Source organism: Piliocolobus tephrosceles, chromosome 7 (genome assembly GCF_002776525.5).
Source record: "Piliocolobus tephrosceles isolate RC106 chromosome 7, ASM277652v3, whole genome shotgun sequence".
Taxonomy (NCBI): domain Eukaryota; kingdom Metazoa; phylum Chordata; class Mammalia; order Primates; family Cercopithecidae; genus Piliocolobus; species Piliocolobus tephrosceles.
Window position 1 is genome coordinate 28,911,032 of NC_045440.1, and position 24,944 is coordinate 28,935,975.

Sequence of the window (24,944 nt, forward strand, 5' to 3'; positions counted from 1 at the left end):
CCATTCTCCTGCCTCAGCCTCCTGAGTAGCTGGGACTACAGGCGCCCGCCACCTCGCCCGGCTAATTTTCTCTGTTTTTAGTAGAGACAGGGTTTCACTGTGTTAGTCAGGATGGTCTCGATCTCCTCATCTCATGATCCACCCACCTTGGCCTCCCAAAGTGCTGGGATTACAAGCGTGAGCCACCATGCCTGGCCCTGTAATAACATTTTAAGTGGTAAACCTAAGCATAGTGCTTTGAAAGTGGGCCATTGCAGCATCACTAGGAAACTTTTCCAAACTGCACAATTAGTGCCTCTCCCTGGATATATATATATGTGTATGTATATAAAATAAATATGCATATATGTATATATAAAATATATATTTATAAATAAAATATACATATAAAAATATATTTATATTTCATTAAAATGTAAATCTATAAATACATATTTATATATAAATAAAATAGAAATAAATATGTAAATAAAATATATAATGTATTTATGTATTTATTTATTTTTCTTTAAGAGACTTGCTCTGTTGCCCAGGCTGGAGTGCAGTGGCAAGATCAGCCTCCTGGGCTCAGGTTCTCCTCCCACTTCAGCCTCCTGGGTAGCTGGGACAATAGGCATGTGCTACCTCATCTGGCTAATTTTTAAATTTTTCACAGAGATGGCCTCTTGTTATGTTGCCCAGGCTGGTCTCTAACTCATGGCCTCAACTGATTCTCCTCCTGCCTTGGACTTGCAAGTGCTGGGATTACAGATGTGAGCCACTGTGCCCGGATCCCTATATATTCTTAAGTGGAATAAAGGGAGGTAAGACTTGGGCTGGGAGAGTGGAGAAAATAAATAGTCTACTGAAGGTCCTAAGATGGTTATGAAGGTAGCCTCCACCACCAGCCCAGCATTTTTACATTCACAATTTTATTTGATGTGGTCTATACTGAAAAGGTGAGGCTGTGTGGGGGAAGGGAAGATCATTTTTAAAAGGCTAATTCTCTAGGAAAATTCTGCCTGAAATTCAAGTGATTGCTTGAGGAATAAAGCACTTTGTAATTCTATCTACAAAATTCAAAGGGTATGATTTAAAATTAGATTCTAGGCTGGGCATGGTGGCTCACACCTGTAATCCCAACACTTTGGGAGGCCGAGGCTAGAGGATCACTTGAGCTCACGAGTTTGAGAACAGCCTGGGCAGCAGAGCGAGACTCCATCTCTACAATTTTTTGTTTTTAATTAGCCAGGCATGGTGGCATGCACCTGTAGTCCCAGCTGCTCAGGAAGCTAGGTGGTGGGATCGCTTGAGCCCAGGAGTTGGAGACTGCAGTGAGCAATGATCATGGAACTGATCTACAGCCTGGGCAACACAGCAAGACCTTGTGTCAAGAAAAATAATTTTAAAAATGAAAGATAGAGGCCGGGCGCGGTGGCTCAAGCCTGTAATCCCAGCACTTTGGGAGGCTGAGGTGGGCAGATCGCTTGAGGCCAGGAGTTCAAGACCAGCCTGCTAACATGGTGAAACCCCATCTCTACTAAAACAAAATACAAAAATTAGCTGGGCATGGTGGCAGGTGCCTGTATTCCCAGCTGAGGCAGGAGAATCACTTAAACCTGGGAGGTGGATAAACCTGGGAGGTGGAGGTTGCAGTGAGCTGTGATTGTGCCACTGCACTCCAGCCTGGGTGACAGAGCGAGACCCTGTCTCAAAAACAAAACAAAACAAAACAAAAAACCAAAAAAGATAGGCTGGGCACAGTGGCTCATGCCTGTGCTCCCTGGGAGGCTGAGATGAGCGGATCACTTGAGGTCAGGAGTTGCAGACCAGCCTGGCCAAAATGGCAAAACCCCGTCTCTACGAAAAATACAAAAATTAGTCAGGCATGGTGGTGCATGACTGTAGTCCCAGCTACTCAGGAGGCTGAGGCAGGAGAATCCCTTGAGCCTAGGAGGCAGAGGTTGCAGTGAGCCGAGATGGCACCACTGCACTCCAGCCTGGGCAACAGAGTGAAATTCTATCTCAAAAAAAAAGACAAAAATTAGATTCCATATTATTTCCTAAAAAATAAGTATAACTCTAAAAAAAATAAGGATGTATAATAAGGCATCTGAGCACAAAAATCAAAGTTTTAAAATCCAAATTTAAAAAAATCAGAGGCTGGGTGTGGTGGGTCACGCCTGTAATCCTAACACTTTGGGAGGCCAAGGTGGGCAGATCGCTTCAGCTCAGGAGTTCAAGCCCAGCCTGGCCAACGTGGCAAAACCCTATCACTACAAAAAATACAAAAAAATTAGCCAGGCGTGGTGGCATGTGCCTGTAGTCCCAGCTACTTGGTGGGGGCAGAGATGGAAGGATTGCTTGAGCCTAGGAGGTTGAGGATGCAGTGAGCTGAGATTACACCACTGCACTCCAGCCTGGGTGACAAAGTGAGACACTGCCTCAACAACAACAACAACAAAAAATCAAAGTTCATCTAAAGTTAACTGCCAGGTTTCTAATATTTTACCCTTGACTTCAATGCTGTAATGTAAAATACAGCTTTTTTTTTCTTTTGAGATGGAGTCTCGCTCTTGTTGCCCAGGCTGGAGTGCAATGGGGCAATCCAGCTCACCGCATCAGCTCACCGCAACCTCCACCTACTGTGTTCAAGTGATGCTCCTGTCTCAGCCTCCTGAGTAGCTTGGATTACAGGCATGCACCACCACGCCTGGCTAATTTCGTAGTTTTAGTAGAGATGGGGTTTCTCCACGTTGGTCAGGCTGGTCTCAAACTCCTGACCTCAGGTGATCCGCCCGCCTCGGCCTCCCAAAGTGCTGGGATTACAGATGTGAGCCAACGCTCCCAGCTGGTTTTGTTTTTTGTTTTTTTGAGACGGAGTCTCACTGTTGTTGCCCAGGCTGCAGTGTAGTGGCACAATCTTGGCTCACTGCAACCTCTGCCTTCCGGGTTCAAGCAATTCTCCTGCCTCAGCCTCCAGAGTAGCTGCGATTACAGGTGCACAACACCATGCCCGGCTAATTTTTGTATTTTTAGTAGAGACAGGGTTTCACCATGTTGGCCAGGCTGGTCTTGAAGTCCTGACCTCAAGTGATCCGCCCACCTCAGCCTCCCAAAGTGCTGGGATTACAAGCATTAGCCACTGCGCCGGGCCAAAATACAGCTTCTTAGGAGGAAGGAAATAATCGGGAGTACTCTAGAGGGGGAATATATGGACCGGGGTAGACAGAGTGTTCGTGTTTTAAACTAACTGGGCGAAGCCACAGGCAGAAAGTGTGATTGACTGGGGACCATGTGCGTGCCTGGGCTCGGCACCGTACCTGGGAGAACTTCAGCACCTCCACACCAGCGTTCTCCAGCTCCTCCGTGCAGTTGGTGCTGATCATTGAATCAAAGCTTCTAAGTACCTGCATATCAACATAGGGATGGGTAATGGGAGAGGAAGAAAACTTGAGCAAAGACTCTACAAACTTAGCAGGGAAACTTCAGCATATCTCTCCCCTAATTATTTCCTCCTTATTTATGTCAATATTGAGAGTGGAGTATTAATAAATTCCCTACTTTCCTACGTCACCACCACCATCTGCAACACATACGACTTCACGAACTCCTGTCTTACAGTTAAATGGACAGTCATTGTCCACTGTCTTCTCGCAAAGCTTGCTTCTCTTTTCCTTAAGTCCAGGGAACAGAAATTCTCTTTCCACCTTTCGTATCTCAAGGTCTGCTTTCTCTCTGATATGATTGAAGGGAAGGTTCACCAGCAAAATCTTGTCTAGCCATAAATCTCAACAGGTTGGCCTTGAAGATATATCTATGATCATCCACATGTGGAGTTCACATGTGGAGTTCAGGTGGGAGGTCATGAGTTCTTCACAGAGCAGTTCTTTTCCTTTTCTTTTTCTTTCTTTCTTTCTTTCTTTTTTTTTTTTTGAGAGGGAGTCTTGCTCTGCCACCCAGACTAGAATGCAGGGGTACCATCTCAGCTCACTGCAACCTCCACGTCCCAGGTTCAAGCAATTCTCCTGCTTCATCCTTCCGAGGAGCTGGGATTACAAGCGCCTGACACCATGCATGGCTAATTTTTGCATATTTTTGGTAGAGACAGGGTTTCACCATGTTGGCCAGGTTGGCCTCAAACTCCTGACCTCAGGTGATAACGCACACCTCGGCTTCCCAAAGTGCTGGGATTATAGGCATGAGCCACCATGCCCGGCCAGAGTAGCTCTAAAATGGAGTTAACACTGGGACAGGAAAAAGGAGAATGAACTTGGTGCATTTGGGATGGGAGAGGACAGGAAGCCCAAGTAGGATGTGGCTCTCTGCGAAGTAACCAATTTGACGGATGCACGAATTGCCCCCTCTATTGACAGACTGCTGCAGTTTATTTACATATTTACATATAAATTCAAGCTAGGAACTCCTCTGCCTTTCCCCATCCTTCTAATTTGCTGGATATATTCTAGCAAAATAATACTTCCCTGTGAAAAAATTTTTCAGGACCTAAACCTCGTGGAGCTAATTATATAACCAGTTTCAAAGTCACAAAGAAAGTTCCTTGAAGTACATACTGCCTAGGATTCTCAGAATCCCTGTCTCCCTCCATCTGCTCACATAAGAATTAGAATCAGGCCAGGTGCCATGACTTATGCCTGTAATCCCAGCACTTTGGGAGGCCGAGATGGGCAGATCACAAGGTGAGCAACCTGCCTTGGCCTTGCAAGTGCTGGGATTACAGATGTGAGCCATTGTGCCTGGGATCCCTGTATATTCTTAAGTGGAATGAAGGGAGGTAAGACTTGAGTTGGGCGAGTGGAGAAAATAGTCTACTGAAGGTCCTAAGATGGTTATGATGGTAGCCTCCACCATCAGTCCAGCATTTTTACTGGTCTTGAACTTGAAAGACCATCCTGGCTAACATGGTGAAACCCCATCTCTACTAAAAATACAACAAATTAGCCAGGCATGGTGGCGGGTGCCTGTAGTCTCAGCTACTCAGGAGGCTAAGGCAGGAGAATGGTGTGAACTCAGGAGGCGGAGCTTGCAGTGAGCTGAGATTGCATCATTGCACTCCAGCCTGGGCAACAGAGCGAGACGCCATCTCAAAAAAAAAAAAAAAAAAAAAAGAAAAAAGAATTAGAATCATAGCATCTTGGTAGTTAGGGATCTGATAAATTCTGTCCCTGCAGAACTAGGTCCCAAAGGCATTATGTGGCTTACCTAAGTCAAGTTTGTTAGGAACAGTCAGCTGCCCAGGCTAGAGTGCAATGATCTTTGCTCACTGCAGCCTTGACCTCCTGGATTCAAGTGATTCTCCTACCTCAGCCTCCCAAGTAGCTGGAACTACAGGCGTATACCACTATGCCTTGCTAATTTTTTAATTTTTTGTAGTAGAGATGGGGTCTCACTATGCTGCCCAGGTTGGTCTTGAACTCCTCCCTGCTACTTGGGAACCGGAGGCAGGAGGATAGCTTGAGGCCAGGAGTTCGAGACCAGCCTGGGCAACATAGTAAGACCTCATCTCTAAAAATAGATAAAAATTAGTCAGGTGGCACATGCCTGTAATTCCAAGCACTTTGGGAGGCCGAGGTGGGCAGATTACTTGAGCTCAGGGATCTGAGACCAGCCTGGGCAACATGGCAAAACCTCGCTGGGTGTGGTGGCATGCTCCTGTAGTCCTAGCTATTTGGGAGGCTGGGGTGGGAAGATCACTTGAGCCCAGAAGGCTGAGGCTGCAATGAGCCATGATGCGCCACTGCACTCCAGCCTGGGCAACACAGTGAGACCCTGTCTCAAAAAAAATTAGTCAGGGCATGTTGGCCCACACCTGTAGCCTCAGCTTCTTGGAAGGCTGAGGCAGGAAAATCCTATGAGCTTATAAGGCTACAGTGAGCTATGATCACGCCACTGTACTGCAGACTGGGTGACAGAGCAAGACTCTGTCTCTAAAAAAAAAAAAAAAAGAAGTTCAAGTGTATGATCTACAAGATTGCCTTTAATGTAAGCTCATTCAATCTGCAGCAGCCTGCAGGACAGAGTGCAGACCAAGATGACTCTGAATATGGCCCAACACAAATCTGTACACTTCTTAAACTGCTATGAGATTTTTTTTGCAGGTTTTTTTTTTTTGAGACACAGTCTTGCTCTGTTGCCCAGGGTGGAATGCAGTGGTGCGATCTCGGCTCACTCATTATAGTTACCTGCCACCATGCCTGGATAATTTTTGGATTTTTAGTAGAGATGGGGTTTCACCACGTTGGCCAGGCTGGTCTCCAACTACTGACCTCAAGTGATCCGCCTGCCTCGGCCTCCCAAAGTGCTGGAAATTAAAGGCATGAGCCACTGTGCCCAGCTTGCAATTTATTTTATTATTAGCTCATCAGCCATTGTTTGTGTCAGTATATTTTATATGTAGCCCAAGACAATTCTACTTCTTCCAGTGTGGCTCAGGGAAGCCAAAAGATTGGACACCCCTGCTTTAATGCAAAGAATTTAGTAAATTGTTTGGAATGAGTGGCAACCAATCTAACATTACTTGATCATACAAAATTGATTTCCAGAAATTAATAAATTAACCTGGCAGGGCTCGGTGGCTCATGCCTGTAATCCCAGCACTTTGGGAGGCTGAGGTGAGCAGATCGCGAGGTCAGGAAATTGAGACCATCCTGGTGAACACGGTGAAACTCTGTCTCTACCAAAAATACAAAAATTAGCCAGGCATGGTGGTGGACACCTGTAATCTCAGCTACTCGGGAGGCCGAGGTATGAGAATCACTTGAGCCCAGGAGGCAGAGGTTGCAGTGAGCCGAGATGGTGTCACTGTACTCCAGCCTGGGCAACAGAGTGAGAATCTAATTAATTTTTTAAAAAATTAACCTAACAGTCTCTTTAATTTAGCTAATAGTTATCTTTAGGCCCCCATGTCTCCCTATGAGGGCATCTCATGACTATCTACCATTTAGTGATGAAATTACCAGCCAATTTGACCAACTCAAAATTATCATCATCAACCAACAACTGGGAGGGATATTGGCCAAATTCAGGTAACTTGGATACAGCACCATGTGAAACCAACCAACTGACCCCCACCTGTTTTGCACCCTAGTATTTAATGACAACATAAGAAAAAATTCTTCATTTTTTAAATTAACATCAAGAAAAGGGAAAAGGAAAAGGTGGAATTTACCTTATCATGCCGTATCATGAGTGATGTCTTAGAACCCAGGGCTGAGAGGATCCCTGCTATCTCCACAGCAATATAACCTGCACCAACAATGACGCTGCGGCTGAGATGCGAGCACAGGGTTAGTACTTTTAATAAACTAATTTCGGAATAATTTTACATTTACAGAAAAGTTGCAGAGATAGTGCAGAGATTTCCCTCATTATACCCCTTGATCAGTTTTCCCTAAAGTTAACATTTTACTTAACTAGGGTACCTTTGTCAAAATAAGAAATTGACATTGGTATATTACTAATGACTAAACCCTAGACTGCAGATTTTCACCACTTTTTCCCTGTTTTTTTGAGACAGGGTCTCACTCTGTCATCCAGGCTGGAGTGTAGTGGTGTGAACACGGCTCACTGCAGCCTCAACCTCCAGGACTCAAGCGACCCTCCAGCCTCAGCCTCTCGAGTAGCTGGGACTACAGATATGCATTGCCACACATTGCCACACCCAGCTAATTTATATATATATATATATATATATATATATATTTTTTTTTTTTTTTTTTAATAGAGACAGAGTCTCACCATGTTGCCCAGGCTAGTCTCAGCTCCTGGGCTCAAACAATGCTCTGGCCTTGGCCTCCCAAAGTGTCGGCATTATAGGTGTAAACCACCTTGCCCAGTCCAGTTTTTCTATTAATCTCTTTTTTTCTGTTCCAAGATCCAATCCTGGATACCACCACAACTTTAAGTAGAAAATATCCCTTTGGGCCTGCCCAACATAGTGAGACCCCATCTCTACAAAAACGTAAAAGTAAGGCCAGGCACGGTGGCTCATGCCTATAATCCTAGCACGTTGGGAGGCTGAGATGGGTGGATCACCTGGGTCAGGAGTCCGAGACCAGCCTGGCCAACATGGTGAAACCCTGTCTCTACTAAAAATACAAAACGTTAGCCAGGCACAGTGGCGCGCACCTGTAATCCCAGCTGCTTGGGAGGCTGAGGCAGGATAATCACCTGCCCTCGGGAGACAGAGGATGTAGTAAGCCAAGATTGCACCAATGAACTCCAGCCTGGGCAACAGAGCAAGGCTCTGTCTCAAAAAAAAAAAAAAAAAAAAAACCCTAAAAGTAAAAATAAAAATTAGCCAAGTATGAAAGTATGTGTCTGTGGTCTCAGTTACTTGGGAGGTTGAGGCAGGAGGATAACTTGTGTCTGGGAGATGGAGGCTGCAGTGAGCTATGACTGCACCACTGCAGTCTAGCGTGGGTGACAGAGCAAAAGACCCTATCTCAAAAGAAAAGAAAAATCCCTAATATTCCCTCACAGAAGAAGGGAAATATATTTTTCATTGTTTTTAAAGCTCTTTAGCTTCATTTCCTCAGAGAGGACACAAAACCTTTGGAAATAAGGAATGATTCCTTATGCAAAGATCCTCACACCTAAAACTAAAATCAGGGTCACAGATCTCACCACCATAATTCTCCTCTATTCAGTGTACCTCCTTGTTTGCTATTTAGTTCTATCAATCATTGCAATATGATCAAAGGCCAATTTACACAAGCCAGTTGTAATCTGTAGGACAAAACTGTAGTCAAGCTAAACTGCCTGAATAAATTTTGGTCTAAAAAAAGAATCTTGGCCAGGTGTGGTGGCTCACAACTATAATCCCAGCACTTTGGGAAGCCCAGGTGGGAGGACTGCTTGAAGCTAAGAGTTCAAAACCAACCTGGTCAACCGAGTAAGACCCCCGTCTTATTTTTTAAAGATTTAAAACAATTTTAAAAACAAAAAATAATATAAAAAATAAAAATATATAAAATAATCTTAAGCACTAGATAAATGCTTGAATGAAGGTCTGAATTGCTGGTGGAGAAGCTCTGGTCCTGCCCTAGAGCAATAATGTTGACTTCCATACTACAGCCCAGGCTATAAGTACCTTCGGCTGGAGCTGTCCCATCAGGGGCTGGAGTCTTCTAAAGTTTCAAACACCGACCTCTACCATTGCTACAGTGCTAATCAGAGACGAAGGAAACCGTTACTTTAACACCTCCCATAGGCAAAGTATTCGGAGTTCTGAGGGCTTGAGGGCTTAAGGTCAGGATGGATTATAAAGTAAGAACCCAAATGGCTACAGGTTAGAAGTGATGACTCTCTCATCCCGCAATGCACAATAAGAAAAGACCAATTTTCTCCTTTTTTTTTTTTTTTTTTAAGAGTGTCGCTCTGTCACCCAGGCTGGAGTGCAGTGGCATGATATTGGCTCACTACAACCTCCACCTCTGGGGTTCAAGTGATTCTCCTGCCTCAGTCTCCCAAGTAGCTGGGACTACAGGTGTTCACCAGTATGTTCAGCTAATTGTTGCATTTTTAGTAAAGATGAGATTTTTTTCATGTTGGCCAGGCTGGTCTCAAATTCCTGGCCTCAAGTGATCCACCCACCTCGGCATCCCAAAGTGTTGGGATTACAGGCATGAGGCACTGCGCCCGGCCTAAAAAGACAAATTTCTATGTGGTTCAAAACCTGTGAAATCGCTCTTTCTCTATCTCCACTCCCTCCTTCCTAACAATGTGTTGACCTCTTTTCCTTTCTCTGAATTTTCCCTCCTTATTTCCTCTGTCTTCTCTTTCTTCCCCAAACATTTATTATGTACATTCTACTTTGAGCTAAGCTTTGCACTACACTGGATGAACAATGGCCCCCATCCTTGAGGAATTTTGTTTTTTTTTTTAGACAGAGTTTCGCTCTTGTTGCCCAGGATGGAGTGCAATGGTGCAATCTCCACTCACTGCAACCTCCACATCCCGGGTTCAAGCGACTCTTCTGCCTCAGCCTCCTGAGTAGCTGGGATTACAGGCATGCGTCAACCATGCCTGGCTAATTTTGTATTTTTAGTAGAGATGGGGTTTCTCCATGTTGGTCAGGCTGGTCTCGAATTCCTGATCTCAGGTGATCCACCTGCCTCGGCCTCCTGAAGTATTGGGATTACAGGCGTAAGCCACTGCGAGTCACTGTGCTCGGCCCTTTTTTTTTTTTTTTTGAGACAGAGTCTCGCTGCATTGCCCAGGCTGGTGTGCAGTAGCGTGATCTCAGTTCACATCAACCTCCGCCTCCCAGATTCAAGTGACTCTTCTACCTTAACCTCCTGAGTAGTTAGGATTACAGGCGCACATCACCGTGGCTGGCTAATTTTTGTATTTTAGTAGAGACAGGGTTTCACCATGTTGACCAGGCTGGTCTCAAACTCCTGACCTTAAGTGATCTGCCTGTCTCACCCTCCCAAAGTGCTGGGATTACAGCCATGAGCCACTGTACCTGGGTGTGGAATTTCTTCTTTAATTTTAAAATTTGTGTGTAGAGGCTGGGCACAGTGGCTCACGCCTGTAATCCCAGTACTTTGGGAGGCCAAGGTGGGTGGATCACCTGAGGTCAGGAGTCTGAGACCAGCATGACCAACATGGTAAAACCCCGTCTCTACTAAAACTACAAAATTAGCTGGGCCTGGTGGCACACACCTGTAATCTCAGCTGCTAGGGAGGCTAAGGCAGGAGAATCACTTGAACCTGGGAGGTGGAGGTTGCAATGGGCCCGAGATCATGCCATTGCACTCCAGCCTGGACAACAACAGTGAAACTCTGCCTTAAAAAAGTTCTGTGTAGAGACAGTATCTCCCTGTGTTGCCCAGGCTGGTCTCAAACTCCTGGGCTCAAGTGATCCTCCAGCCTGAGCCTCCCAAGCAGCTGAGACTACCAGCACATGCCACCACGCCCAGCTAATTTTTGTATTTTTTTTTTTGCAGAGATCAGGTTGTGCTGTGTTGCCCAGGCTGGTTTCAAACTCCTGGGCTCAAGCAATTCACTCGCCTCAGGCCTCCCAAAGTGCTGGGAATACAGGCATAAGCCACTGCGCCTGGCTTCTGGAACTGATCTTTCAGGCGGCTGAATCCCTAAAAGATTTCTCTTTACCTCAATACGGCCCCAGGACTACTCATGCCACAGTATTCCACGGTGTTCATGCTCCATCCAACCAGAAACCCCTCAGCGCAAAAACTAAATCATGCTATCTTCCCTACATTATTTACTTACTTGCCCAATTATTTACTTATTCACCAACACCGTAACAAAGATAAAGTAGACTTGAAAAATCACATATCCATTGTAAATTCATTTTCTTGTGTTTCTTTGTTGATGACATGCATAAATGTAAATATTTAAAATCGCTAATGAACAACTATTTATAATGAAACTTCTTTGAGGGTGAGTCCGGAATGAAATTACATTATCCAAACATAATGAGTCATGACTGCATGTCTCACTACATCCTCACATATGTCATGTTATTCAACCCTAAAAATCAAACAATGCAGGGTGGATCACAGGGAAGGAAGGCTGTTCTCTAACACATTTCTACGACCTGATAGCAAACTGAAAAAGATTGTATGCTTTTCTTAGAACTCCTCCAAGTCAGAAGCCTCCCTGATCTGAGTATCTTCAAGGGCCTTTTTCACCACCCTATGGAACTGCAAAGCGGCTCCCTGGTCCTTTCTGAACTGCCTCGTGCTGTCTGAACTGTCCATGACTCTGGGTGATTCAAAGTGAAGACAGGCTCATGGACTATTAGTCACTCTCCCTAAAAGACTTTCTGAAAGCATAGGATTAGGACCGCAAACTGGATTAGCACAGCCCCTGAGGGAGCAGAAGAGTTGAGCAATGCAAACTCCACAGTGAGTGCCACTCAGAAGATGAATGAAGGCCAGACCCTGCACCAACACGTTGGGTCCCTCCACCTGTTTCCAGGCATCACCTCTTCTCACAAGTGACAGAAGGATCCCTCTAAACTAGAAAGTCTGCAATGTGCAGCAATTTCAAATCAGAGAAACAAACTTTCTCATGATCTTTTTCCCCTCTCTATGAATCTGAATCCATTCAGCACAGTGGCCCATGCTTGTATTTGTACTGCTTTGGGAGGCCAAGGTGGGAGCATTGCTTGAGGCCAGGAATTCTAGACCAGCCTGGACAACAGAACGAGACCCCACCTCTACAAAAATTCAAATTAAAAAGTTAACCGGGTATGGTGGTGCATGTTTGGAGTCCCAGCTACTCAGGAGGCTGAGGTGAAAGGACTGCTTGAGCCCAAAAGCTCAAGGCTACCGCAAGCCATGATGGCACCACTGCACTCCTGCCTGGGCAACGGAAGAAGACCCTGTCTCTAAAAAAAAAAAAATGTTTTTTCATGAAAAGAAAATCTGGCTGGGCGTGGTGGCTCACACCTATAATTTCAGCACTTTGGGAGGCTGAGGCGGGCAGATCACCTGAAGTCAGGAGTTCGAGACCAGCCTGACCAACATGGAGAAACCCCATCTCTACCAAAAATACAAAATTAGCTGGGTGTGGTGGCACACTCTCTCTTTCTCTCTTTCTTTCTTGGTGTGATCTTGTCTCACTGCAACCTCCGCTTTGAGAATTCAAGTGATTCTCCTGCCTCAGCTTCTCGAGTAGCTGAGACTACAGGCCCGCACCACCACGCCCAGCTAATTTTCAGTTTTAGTAGAGATGGGGTTTCACCATGTTGTCCAGGCTGGTCTCAAGCTCCTGACCTCAGATGACCTGCTCGCTTCAGCTTCCCAAAGTGCTGGAATTACAGCCGTGAGCCACCACATCTGGCCAAAACCAGCTATTCTATTCTAAAATACAAGCTCCTTTAGACATATTCTTAATTGATGCTGTATCAAGTTGAAGAAAGAAGACAGTTTTAGGACTCTGTTATGCAGTCTTCAAATTACTCTACATTTGACTTTGGCCTCTGATTGAAAGCATGAAAGATTTGAGGGATCTACTGAGGAGTTCTAGGAATGAGATATACAAGGTCATGGCAAGAGGATGGAATTCAGGAAAGGCCTACATTAAATGCTTGGGAGGAGAGGACAAAGAAAAGCCACCAGGAGACACTAAGGAAGAATGAGTCACTGAAGTCAGGTCAGGTCGGCTTACCTAGGCAATTCTTCCAGTTGAAAAAATCCATCGCTGGTTATTCCTAAGCTGGCACCTATGTAGAAGAAGGCAACATAGATCACACAAGACTGCTCTTTCTCTTGCAAAATAATCACAACATTTTATGCAAAAACCAAACACTTTCACAGCCAACATAGTCTCCGTTTTGACAAGTTTTGTTAAAGCCTCTGCTTGGAAAGCTGCCAACCAAATCCTCCCTAAGTCAACATTTTTATTTTCTCTCTAGAAACAGAAGCCATGATGGCTAAATAACTTTTACATTTCTCTGAAGAATGAAGATCTCAGCAGTCATGAACAGACTCTGCTGGATCTGTTCACCCTCCCACCCCAAGGGTAGGAGGAACCCTGGGGCTTAGCTCATTACAGGCGTGAGCCACCGTTCCTGCCTGAAAAGACACATTTCTATGTAGTTCAAAATCTATGTGGCCTGGCCAACGTGGTGAGACCCCGTCTCTACTAAAAATACAAAAATTAAAAATGAGCTGGGCGTGGTGGCACACACCTGTAGTCCCAGCTACTCGGGAGGCTGAGACAGGAGAATCACTTGAACCTGGGAGGCAGAGGTTGCAGTGAGCCGAGATGGTGCCACTGCACTCCAGCCTGGAAACAGCAAGATTTCGTCTCATTAAAAAAAAAAAAAAAAAAAAAAAAAAAAAGATGTGGCCCTTTCTTCTCTGCTTATTCTTTCAAAGGTTTCAACCTACATGGTATATACATTGAATTACAAGAGGTACAACCCATATAGTGAAATAAAATGTAGTGAAAAGGAGATTGAAACCTTTGGATATAGGATAGCAGGTCCTATCTTGCAGGACTTCCAAATGCATTATTCCAGGTTTGACTTTCTTCCCAGGTTGCAGTTCCATGTTTCTAATTATCTCGCCACACAATTTTACATTGGCTTCAAACTTAGTCTATTTAGAACTGAACCTTAATTTTATTTTCCAACCTGCATCTCTCTCCAGTTTACTACTTCAGTTACCACCTGCCTCCAATAATGCAGACAAAGCCTTCAGCTGTCAACTGCTGATTCATTCTCTCAGTAGGCCCCCTACCCTCATTTCTCATCAGTTATTAAATATATTAGGCTGGGTGCACTGGCTCACACCTGTAATCCCAGCATTTTGGGAGGCCGAGGTGGGCGGATCACTTCAGGTCAGGAGTTTGAGATCAGCCTGGACAATGTGGCAAAACCCCACCTCTACTAAAAATACAAAAAAAATTAGCTGGACATGATGACACATGCCTGTAATACCAGCTACTGAGGCTGAGGCAAGAGAATCACTTAAACCCAGGAGGCAGAGGTTCCAGATGAGTGGAGATTGCGCCACTAAACTCCAGCCTGGGTGGCAGAGCTAGACTGTCTCAAAAAAAAAAAAAAAATTTCACGCTGATAATGGATCTTATGAAGCCAATCCATGGAGAATTCAAAAGATGTATAAACTATATTCACTATCCACAAAGTCCTTACAATCTAGCTGGGAAGAAAGAAAGAGATCACTTGAGCAATCTCTCATCTAAATCTCCTGGTCAAGGCCTTAGTGAGCTGTGATTGCACCACTGCACTCCAGCCTGGACAACAGAGCAAGACCCTGTCTCAAAAAAATAAAGTAATATAAAATAAAATAATAGGCTGGGCACAGTGGCTCACGCCTGTAATCCCAGCACTCTGGGAGGCTGAGGTGGGCGGATCACTTGAGGTCAGGAGTTTAAGACCCACATGACCAACATGGTGAAACTCTGTCTCTACTAAAATACATAAATTAGCTGGGCGTGGTGGCAGATACCTGTAATCCCAGCTACTCGGGAGGCTGAGGCAGGAGAATGGTGCGAACCTGGGAGGTGGAGGTTGTAGTGAGCCTAGATTGTACCACTGCACTCCAGCCTTGGTGACAAAGCCAGACTCCGTCTCAAAATAAATAAATAAATAAATAATAAAATGCAAAAGCAGTTATGACCATCTCTGAGATTCCTTACAGCTTTAATCTTCTATAATTCCCTACTTAAAAGAGAAAATATGCATATAAAATCTTACTTAGCTACTTAAGCTACATCCTTAGAAGATTTCTCTCTCTGGAACAAAACAATAAATTATCACGTGTCTTATAAATAACAACCCACCTGACAAACTGAGGCTGGAAACAATGTATGCTAAGCTGAGAAGGAAAGAATGAGGCTTTCATTGATTTCTCTCCCTCTGTTACCTACAATATGTCTGAGCCTGGGGCCAAATGAAATCTCTTGGCCAGGCACGGCCAATCCCAGAACTTTGGGAGGCCACGGTGGACAGATCATCTGAGGTCAGCAGTTCAAGACCAGCCTGGCCAACATGATGAAACCCCGTCTCTACTAAAAATACCAAAATTAGCCAGGTGTGGTGGTGGCGTGCCTATAGTCCCAGCTACTCGGGAGGCTGAGGCAGGAGAATCGCTTGAACCCAGGAGGTGGAGGTAGCAGTGAGCCAAGATCGTGCCACTGCACTCCAGCCTGGGTGACTGCATCATAAGCTACCACTAGGCCAACTGGAGTTAGGTTCTGCAGAGACCTTCTCCCATGGCCTGGCTCCAAAGAGAGAACTGGTTTAGACAGATCCCCTGGAATGGCTTGTCAGGTTGAAAGCAACGGTAAACTCCTGACTGCTGTTAATGAGTACCTGCTGTATGACTCACCTGGGATCTGGCTCTCATGAGGGACGGAGGGCACACCACCTGTGGCGATCAGGATGTGAGGGGCGGTGTACTTTTTCCCACTGACCTCTATCGTGGGCTTGGGATCACTCGTGAATGCTGCATGGCCATGGATGATTTCTATATGGGACTAGAGAAGGAACCATGACACTAGCCTGTTCTTAGAATAAAAACAAAGACACTTGCTGCAACTTATCAGCACTTTCATTTATCTACTGAACATTTTGATTCTTGGTTTGCTGATGCCAACACAATTCTCCATTGTTCAAGTTTCTGTAGAACTCCTAACTGGCAACCTATACTTAGGAAGGGGGTTGCCATTAGATGCTGGAAGTATACAGTAAGATGAAATAGGCTGGGCACAGTGGCTTACACCTGTAGTCCTAGCACTCTGGGAGGCAGAGGTGGGTGGATAGCTTGAGCTGAGGAATTTGAGACCAGCCTGAGAAACATGTCAAAACCCAGTCTCTACTAAAAATACAAAAACTAGCCAGGCATGGTGCTGCACACCTGTAGTCCCAGCTCTTTGAGGGGCTGAGGCAGGAGGATTGCTTGCATCTGGGAGCTTGAGGCTGCAGTGAGCTGAGATGGCGCCGCTGCATTCCAGCCTGGATGACAAAGTGAAGAGGAGGAGGAGGAGGAGGAGGAAGGAGGGAAGAGGAGGAGGAGGAGAAGGGGGAGGAGGAGGAAGAAAGAAGAAAGAAGTTAGAAGAAAGAAATTAGGAGAAAGAAGGAGGAGGAAAAGAGGAAGAAAAGGAGGAGGAGGAGGAGGAGGAGAAGTGGAGATTGAGGAGGGAGGAGGAGGAGAGGGGAAGAGGAGGGGGAGGAGGAGGGAGGAAGTGAAGGGTGGAGGAGGAGAAGGAGTGGGGGGAGGAGGAGGAGGAGAAAGAAGAAAGAAGAAGAAATACAAGTGCTACCTTGGGCCGAAACCCAGAGACAAAAAAGTATATACGAGGCACCCCCGTAAGAAAGATGACATCTTTGCCCCCAAGAATTGAAGGTGAAAGGTCCTTATATGCAATGTGAACACATTACAGAATGGTGTGTCTGGGCTGGGCGTGGTGGCTCACACCTGTAATTCCAGCACTTTGGGAGGCCGAGGCAGGCGGATCACCTGAGGTCGGGAGTTCAAGACCAGCCTGACCAACAAGGAGAAACCCTGTCTCTACTAAAAATATAAAAATTAGCCAGGAGTGGTGGCGAGGACCTGTAATTCCAACTGCTCAGGAGGCTGAGGCACAAGAATCCCTCGAACCTGGGAGGCAGAGGTTGCAGTGAGCCGAGATTGCGCCACTGCACTCCAGCCTGGGCGACAGAGCCAAGACTCTCTCTCAAAAAGACTGGTGTGTCTGGAGGAGAGACAGAAGGCTGAGAAAGACAACAGGATAAAGCTGAAATGAGCAGAGGCAAGACCAAGACAGGAATACTCTGGCCAAGGGAGGGAAACGCAATGCTTGTGCTTTTGTAAAATGGGAAAAATACCACAAAAGTACATGACACGGAAGTTCTATGCTGGAGACGGGGAGAACTCAGACTCTTACTTTTGGATGTGCTCTTACTGGAATCCTCTGCACCAAGGCCTTCACTTGGGGGTGCTGGCATGCTTCTGCCAGCCACGATACATGCAGGGGCATGCAAATGTGGTCAACTTATAAGAATAATGGAACCATGTAAGCATGATTACAAAGTGGAATGCTTTAACATTTTGGAACATGCTTGATTCTGAATTGAATTATCTTCTCCTTTCCCTGCACCCTCCAGGTCTGTTCCTGCAGGTGCCAGGCTTAATCAAGCTGAATCAAGGTCAAAGACAAAACCCACAGGCCTCCAGAACACCATTCCCTCAGGTCGTAATGACGTCCTCTGCAATGCTAGACAAAAAGAAGTGTGGCCCACATGGCAATAAAACAGACACTAGTTCAGAGGAGGAAGCAGTGAGATTTTTACTTTCATTTTCTAGGACATTAGATAGAAAGTTTCCTTTGCAATATAGAATTTCTGGGTCAACTATAAGTAATTCCTTCCCCATAAGATCACCATAAGCTATAGCACACACCAAGATTTCTAAGTATTACAAAATGCTGGTTCCTGAATAATTTTCCTACCTCTTTTGCAAAAGTATTTCAGCTAGCTCCATTAAAAAAAAAAAAAAAAAAGGTCAGATGCAGTAGTTTATGCCTATAATCTCCATACTTTGGGAGGACAAGGCAGAAGGGTTGCTTGAGACCAGGAGTTCAAGATCAGTGTGGGCAACACAGCAAGATCTCATCTCTCCAAAAAAAAAAAAAAAAATTTCTTTTTGGTGATGGAGTCTCGCTCTGTCGCCCAGGCTGGAGTGCAGTGGCCGGATCTCAGCTCACTGCAAGCTCCGCCTCCAGGGTTCACGCCATTCTCCTTCCTCAGCCTTCCGAGTAGCTGGGACTACAGGCCGCCACACCCAGCTAATTTTTGTATTTTTGGTAGAAACGGGGTTTCACCGTGTTAGCCAGAATGGTCTCGATCTCCTGACCTCGTGATCCGCTCGCCTCAGCCTCCCAAAGTGCTGTGATTACAGGCTTGAGCCACCGCGCCCAGCCTCTACAGAAATGTTTTAAAAGTAGTAGGGTGTGGTGGGACAGTGCTTATAGTCCAAGCTACTCAGGGGGCTGAGGTGGGAGGATTGCTTGAGCCTGGGAGGTTAAGGCTACAGTAAGCTGTCATCATGCCAGTGCCCTACAGTCTGGGCAAGAGAGTGAGATACTGACTTCAAAAAAATAATTAAAATAAAAAATTTGGGGCCCGGCGCATTGGCTCAAGCCTGTAATCCCAGCACTTTGGGAGGCCGAGACGGGCGGATCATGAGGTCAAGAGATCGAGACCATCCTGGCTAACATGGTGAAACCCCGTCTCTACTAAAAAATATTAAAAAAAACTACCTGGGCGAGGTGGCGGGCGCCTGTAGTCTCAGCTACTCGGGAGGCTGAGGCAGGAGAATGGCATAAACCCGGGAGGCAGAGCTTGCAGTGAGCCGAGATCTGGCCACTGCATTCCAGCCTGGGCGACAGAGTGAGACTCCGTCTCAAAAAATAAAAATAAATAAAAAGTAAGTAAATAAATAAAAAATAAAAAACTTGGTGTGTTTTAGTACTGCCAGTGTTACTCTATACTCAGTCTTAAACTCTCCTGTGCATAAGGACGGCAGGCCTCTAAATATTTTTCCCCCGGATTGCGGATCAAGGTTGGAAAAGATCACCCTCCAAAAAATAAACCCAATGAATAAGAATATACTGCATACAGTTAGCTACCTATGAAGTAGCTTGTCCTAAAAATTGGTTTATAAATATGCTGCTACTGAGATCACAGTGGCCCAATTATCATCAAGAATCTACTGATGTAAGCCAGGTGTAGTGGCTGATGCCTATAATCCCAGCATGTCAGAAGGCCAAGGCAGGAGGATCACTTGAGCCTGGGAGGTCCAGGCTGTAATGAGCTGAGATCATGCCACTGCACTCCAGCCTGGGCAACAGAGCAAAACTCTATCTCAAAAAAAAAAAAAAGTTTCTGATCTAAATATAACCTAAGAGGGCCAAGGCTGGTTGCTCACCCCTGTCATCCCAGCACTTTGGGAGGCTGATGCAGGCGGATCACTCAAGGTTAGGAGTTCGAGACCAGCTGGCCAACATGGTGAAACCCTATCTCCACTAAAAATACAAAAAAAATTAGGCAGGTGTGGGGGCATGCGCCTGTAGTCCCAGCTACTCGGGAGGCTGAGGCAGAAGAATTGCTTGAACCTGGGAGGCAGAGGTCGCAGTGAGCTGAAATCACACAACTGCATTCCAGCCTGGGGGAGAGAGCAAGATTCTGTTTCACAAACAAACAAACAAACAAAACCTAAGAAATCTTAGAAACAGCAAAGTGAGACCACAAAGACAAATGAAGGGTGGTGGAAAGATACTGTCAAGAAAAAGGAGAGTTAAGTGATGCACAGGTTGTGAATGTCACCCACATGGTCCCGGTGGGAAAGGTGTCACATCCCAGCACTAGGGGGGAAACCATCAGGATAGTGAAGGATGACATACAGTTGCTAGAGGCAAACACACCTCTGTCCAGTTTTCTTGATCAGATGTCATTCAAAAAAACAATCTTCTGAATCCTAATTTGGTCTCTTGAGGTCTTATTCTAGGCAAATAAACAATGGCAGGTTTGGCCGGGCACAGTAGCTCATGCCTGTAACCTCAGCACTTTGGGAGGCCGAGGTGGGCAGATCACTTGAGATCAGGAGTTCGAGACTCCTGGCCAACATGATGAAATCCTGTTTCTACTAAAAATACAAAAATTAGCTAGGCGTGGTGGTGCATGCCTGTAATCCCAGCTACTTGGGAGGCTGAGGCAGGAGAATTGCTTGAACCTGGCGGGAGGCAGAGGTTGCACTGAGCTGAGATTGTGCTCTTGCATTCCAGCCTGGGTGACTAGAGAAACTCTCTCAAAAAACAAACAAACAAACAAACAAACAAACACACAATGGCAGGTTTTCAGCTAGATGGCACTCCTCTTTTTAATTAATAAACTGCCACACTGGTGCACAAAGTCTCTCTTCTGAATCTAAGTGCCAGGCCAGATCTACTCAAGGTGCAGCCATTAGGTGAGGCCTGGTCTACCAGCTCTGGCACACGCCACCCTCTCTCTGCAGAAGAGACTGGCCAGCTGGGTCAGAGGCTTCTGCTCTGACAGGTCAATTTCAATAAGAGAAAAAGTAAGAGGCCAGGCACAGTGGCTCATGCCTATAATCCCAACACTTTGGGAGGCTAAGGCAGGAGTTTAAAGACCAGCCTAGGCAACATAGTAAGAAATCTCTACAAAATATTTTAAAAACTAGCCAGGTGTGGTGGTGCGTGCCTATAGTCCTAGCTACTAAGGAGACTGAGGCGGGAGGAGCCCAGGATTTGGAGGCTGCAGTGAGCTATGATTGCACCACTGTAATCCAGCCTGGTGACAGATAGACACTTGGTCATTAAAAATAAAATAGGGCCAGCCGCGGTGGCTCACGCCTGTAATCTCAGCACTTTGAGAGGACAAGGTGGGCAGATCACCTAAGGTCAGGAGTTCAAGACCAGCCTGGCCAACATGATGAAACCCTGTCTCTATTAAAAAATACAAAAATTAACTGGGCATAGTGGCACACCGTGTAGCCTATAGACCCAGCTACTCAGGAGACTGAGGCAGAAGAATTGCTTGAACTCAGGAGGCAGAGGTTGCAGTGAGCCGAGATCATGCCACTGCACTCCAGCCTGGGCAACAAAGCAAGACTCCGACTCCAAAACATATAATAATAATAAAAATAAATAAATAGAGCTACAGTCTGGCAAGACTTAGCTAAGTACTCAAGAAGGGAACAGCTTTTTCTCAAAGTTAAAAACCCAGTATACACACCTTGGTGAGATTGTTTTGATAGATGGTGTTCAGGCGGCTCACATAGGCATCCCGCTTTTCCTTAATAACACTGCAATGAAACCCAAGTCAGTACTCAGAAACAGGATCTTCCCCTTCCAGTTAGTAACTAAGGCATCTGTCCCTGAACACCCGAGCAGAGAATCACTGACTGTCAACAGGAACCGCAGTGAGTGAATGTCTCCGAAGACAGTCATCCCTTCCCTGTGTCATTCTGCTGCCCCATGTGTTAAAAGCCTCTGTGTCACTCAGTGGAGAACGCACTCAGCTGGCATCATCTTTCTGCACAGAAGACAAGGAGAAATGCTTTGGCACAGTCCCTAGAACACAGTGTGCGTAGGACGTGGTGGGTACTTAATAAATACCTGTTACATAAATTTGCTAAATTTCTTCAAAACTGTTACGGCTTCAAAAGATTTACCGCAGTTCCTTAAATAGTTAAACACAAAACTACCATATTACCCAGCAGTTCATAGCAGCATTGTTCATAATAACCAAAAGGTAAAACAGGCTGGGCACAGTGGCTCATGCCTGTAATCTCAGCACTTTGGGAGACTGAGGTGGGTGGATCACGAGGTCAGGAGATCGAGATCATCCTGGCTAACACGGTGAAACCCCGTCTCTACTAAAAAAAAAAAATACAAAAACTTAGCCGGGTATGGCGGCAGGCGCCTGTAGTCCCAGGTACTCAGGAGGCTGAGGCAGGAGAATGGCGTGAACCCAGAAGGTGGAGCTTGCAGTGAGCCGAGATTGTGCCACTGCACTCCAGCCTGGGCGACAGAGCGAGACTCCATCTCAAAAAAAAAAAAAAAAAAAAAAGGTAAAAACAACCCAAAAATTCACTAACAAATGAATGGATAAACAAAATGTGGTTTTATCCATATGATGAAATCTTAATCTGCCTTTAAAAGGAATGAAGGCAACAACCCCATCAAAAAGTGGGCAAAGGATATGAACAGACATTTCTCAAAAGAAGACATGCATACAGCCAACAGACACATGAAAAAATGCTCATCATCACTGGCCATCAGAGAAATACAAATCAAAACCACAATGAGATACCATCTCCCACCAGTTAGAATGGCAATCATTAAAAAGTCAGGAAACAACAGGTGCTGGAGAGGATGTGGAGAAATAGGAACACTTTTACACTGTTGGTGGGATTGTAAACTAGTTCAACCATTATGGAAAACAGTATGGCAATTCCTCAAGGATCTAGAACTAGATGTACCATATGACCCAGCCATCCCACTACTGGGTATATACCCAAAGGATTATAAATCATGTTGCTATAAAGACACATGCACACGTATGTTTATTGCGGCACTATTCACAATAGCAAAGACTTGGAATCAACCCAAATGTCCATCAGTGACAGACTGGATTAAGAAAATGTGGCATATATACACCATGGAATACTATGCAGCCATAAAAAAGGATGAGTTTGTGTCCTTTGTAGGGACATGGATGCAGCTGGAAACCATCATTCTTAGCAAACTATCACAAGAACAGAAAACCAAACACCGCATGTTCTCACTCGTAGGTGGGAACTGAACAATGAGATCACTTGGACTCGGGAAGGGGAACATCACACACTGGGGCCTATCATGGGGGGGGGAGGGGGGAGGGATTGCATTGGGAGTTATACCTGATATAAATGATGAATTGATGGGTGCTGACGAGTTGATGGGTGCAGCACACCAACATGGCACAAGTATACATATGTAACAAACCTGCACGCTATGCACGTGTACCCTAGAACTTAAAAGTATAATAAAAAAATAAAAAATAAAAATAAAAAATAAAAAATAAAAACTACACATTAGTGGCCGGGTGTGGTGGCTCATGCCTATAATCCCAGCACTTTGGGAGGCTGAGGCGGGCGGCTCACAAGGTCACGAGTTCGAGACCAGCCTGATCAACATGGTGAAACCCCGTCTTTACTAAAAATACAAAAAAAAAAAAAAAAAAAAGGAATGAAGGCTGAGCACAGTGGCTCACACTTGAAATCCCAGCAAATTGGGAGGCTGAGGTGGGAGGATCACTTCAGCTCAGGAGTTCAAGACTAGCCTGGGCAACACAGTGAGACCTCATCTCTACTAAAAATAAAAATAAAAACAAAATAGGCAGGCATGGTGGCACATGCCTATAGTTCCAGCTACTCAGGAGGCTGAAGTGGGAGGATAGCTTGAGCCCAGGAGCTCAAGATTGCAGTGGGCTATGATTGCACCATTGCATTCCAGCATGGGCAACAGAGCAAGACCCTGTCTTAGCAAAAAAAAAAAAAAAAAAAAAAAAAAAAGGTAATGAAGTTCTGATACATACTACAACGTGGACAAACCGTGAAAACAAAATACACTAGACATAAAGGAAAAAATATTGTATGATTCCACTTATATGAGTTTCCTAGAATTGGCAAATTCATAGAGACAGAAAGCAGAATAGAGGTTCCCAGGGGCCAGCGGGAGAAGAGAATGAGGGGTTATTGTTTAATGGAATAGAGTTTCTGTTTGGGATGGCAGGAAAGTTCCGAAAGTGGTAATAGTGGTGACGACTGTACACCTATGTGAATGTGCTTAATGGCACTCAATTGTATACTTAAAAATGGCTAAACTGTAAATCTCATACCGTGAATATTTACCACAATTCCTCCTCCATCCCTAAAAAAGTTTACGGCTCACTTAGTTATGAAAGAAAACTATGTCTTCGGTCCGTACATCCAAGATGACAAAGAAAAGAAGGAGCAACGGTCGTGCCAAAAAGGGCCATAGCCATGTGCAGCCTATTTGCCTCACTAACTGTGCCCGATGCGTGCCCAAGGACAAGGCCATTAAGAAATTCGTCATTCGAAACATAGTGGAGGCCACAGCAGTCAGGGACATTTCTGAAGCGAGCGTCTTCGATGCCTATGTGCTTCCCAAGCTGTATGTGAAGCTGCATTACTGTGTGAGTCATGCAATTCACAGCAAAGTAGTCAGGAATCGATCTCGTGAAGCCCGCAAGGACCGAACACCCCCTCCCCGATTTAGACCTGCGGGTGCTGCCCCACGTCCCCCACCAAAGCCCATGTAAGGAGCTGAGTCCTTAAAGACTGAGACAGACTATTCTCTGGAGAAAAATAAAATGGAAATTGTACTTAAAAAAAAAAAAAAAGAAAGAAAAATATCTAGACTTGGAAACTGAACCCTCTTAGTGTTGACACTTACCGCCAATTGAATTTACCCTCACAACTTGAAAAGCCATAATCGGCATGATCGTGCATGAATTCGGAGTGGACAGCTGTGTTCCACATTACCTGTAAAAAAAAAAAAAAAAAAAAAAGGATCAAAAACAGCAGTAAATGAGTCCTGAGGGAAAAAAGAAATCATGAATGAATGGTAACTAGGTAACAGCAGATACAATACTGCCCTTTAAATTAAAAGCAAACCTGGCTAGGCACGGTGGCTCACACCTGCAGTCCCAGCACTTTGGGGAGGCTGAGGCAGGTGGATTACTTGAGGTCAAGAGTTCGGGCTGGGCACAGCAGCTCACGGCTATAATCCTAGCACTTTGGGAGGCCAAGGTGGGCGGATCACGAGGTCAGGAGTTCGAGACCAGCCTGGCCAACATGATGAAACCCTGTTTCAACTAAAGACACACAAAAAATTAGCCAGGCGTGGTGGCACA

At 45.3% G+C, this 24,944-nt stretch overlaps 2 protein-coding genes across 2 annotated transcripts in view; one reads left to right on the plus strand and one right to left on the minus strand.

The window, feature by feature from the left end:
* GSR (glutathione-disulfide reductase) overlaps positions 1-24,944 on the minus strand; it is a 59,041-nt gene that overhangs the window by 12,546 nt on the left and 21,551 nt on the right. The window contains exons 3-8 of the mRNA XM_026453977.2: positions 24,485-24,573; positions 21,261-21,330; positions 15,834-15,981; positions 13,144-13,198; positions 7,169-7,268; positions 3,303-3,389 (exon numbers count right to left, since the gene is read on the minus strand). Of these exons, the coding sequence (XP_026309762.1) occupies positions 3,303-3,389; positions 7,169-7,268; positions 13,144-13,198; positions 15,834-15,981; positions 21,261-21,330; positions 24,485-24,573 (549 nt within the window). The remainder of the gene's footprint in view (positions 1-3,302; positions 3,390-7,168; positions 7,269-13,143; positions 13,199-15,833; positions 15,982-21,260; positions 21,331-24,484; positions 24,574-24,944) is intronic.
* On the plus strand, positions 24,003-24,431 carry LOC111534504 (40S ribosomal protein S26-like). The gene has a single exon (XM_023201094.3). It carries the CDS (start codon positions 24,003-24,005, stop codon positions 24,348-24,350), a length of 348 nt encoding a protein of 115 aa, XP_023056862.1. The 3' UTR covers positions 24,351-24,431.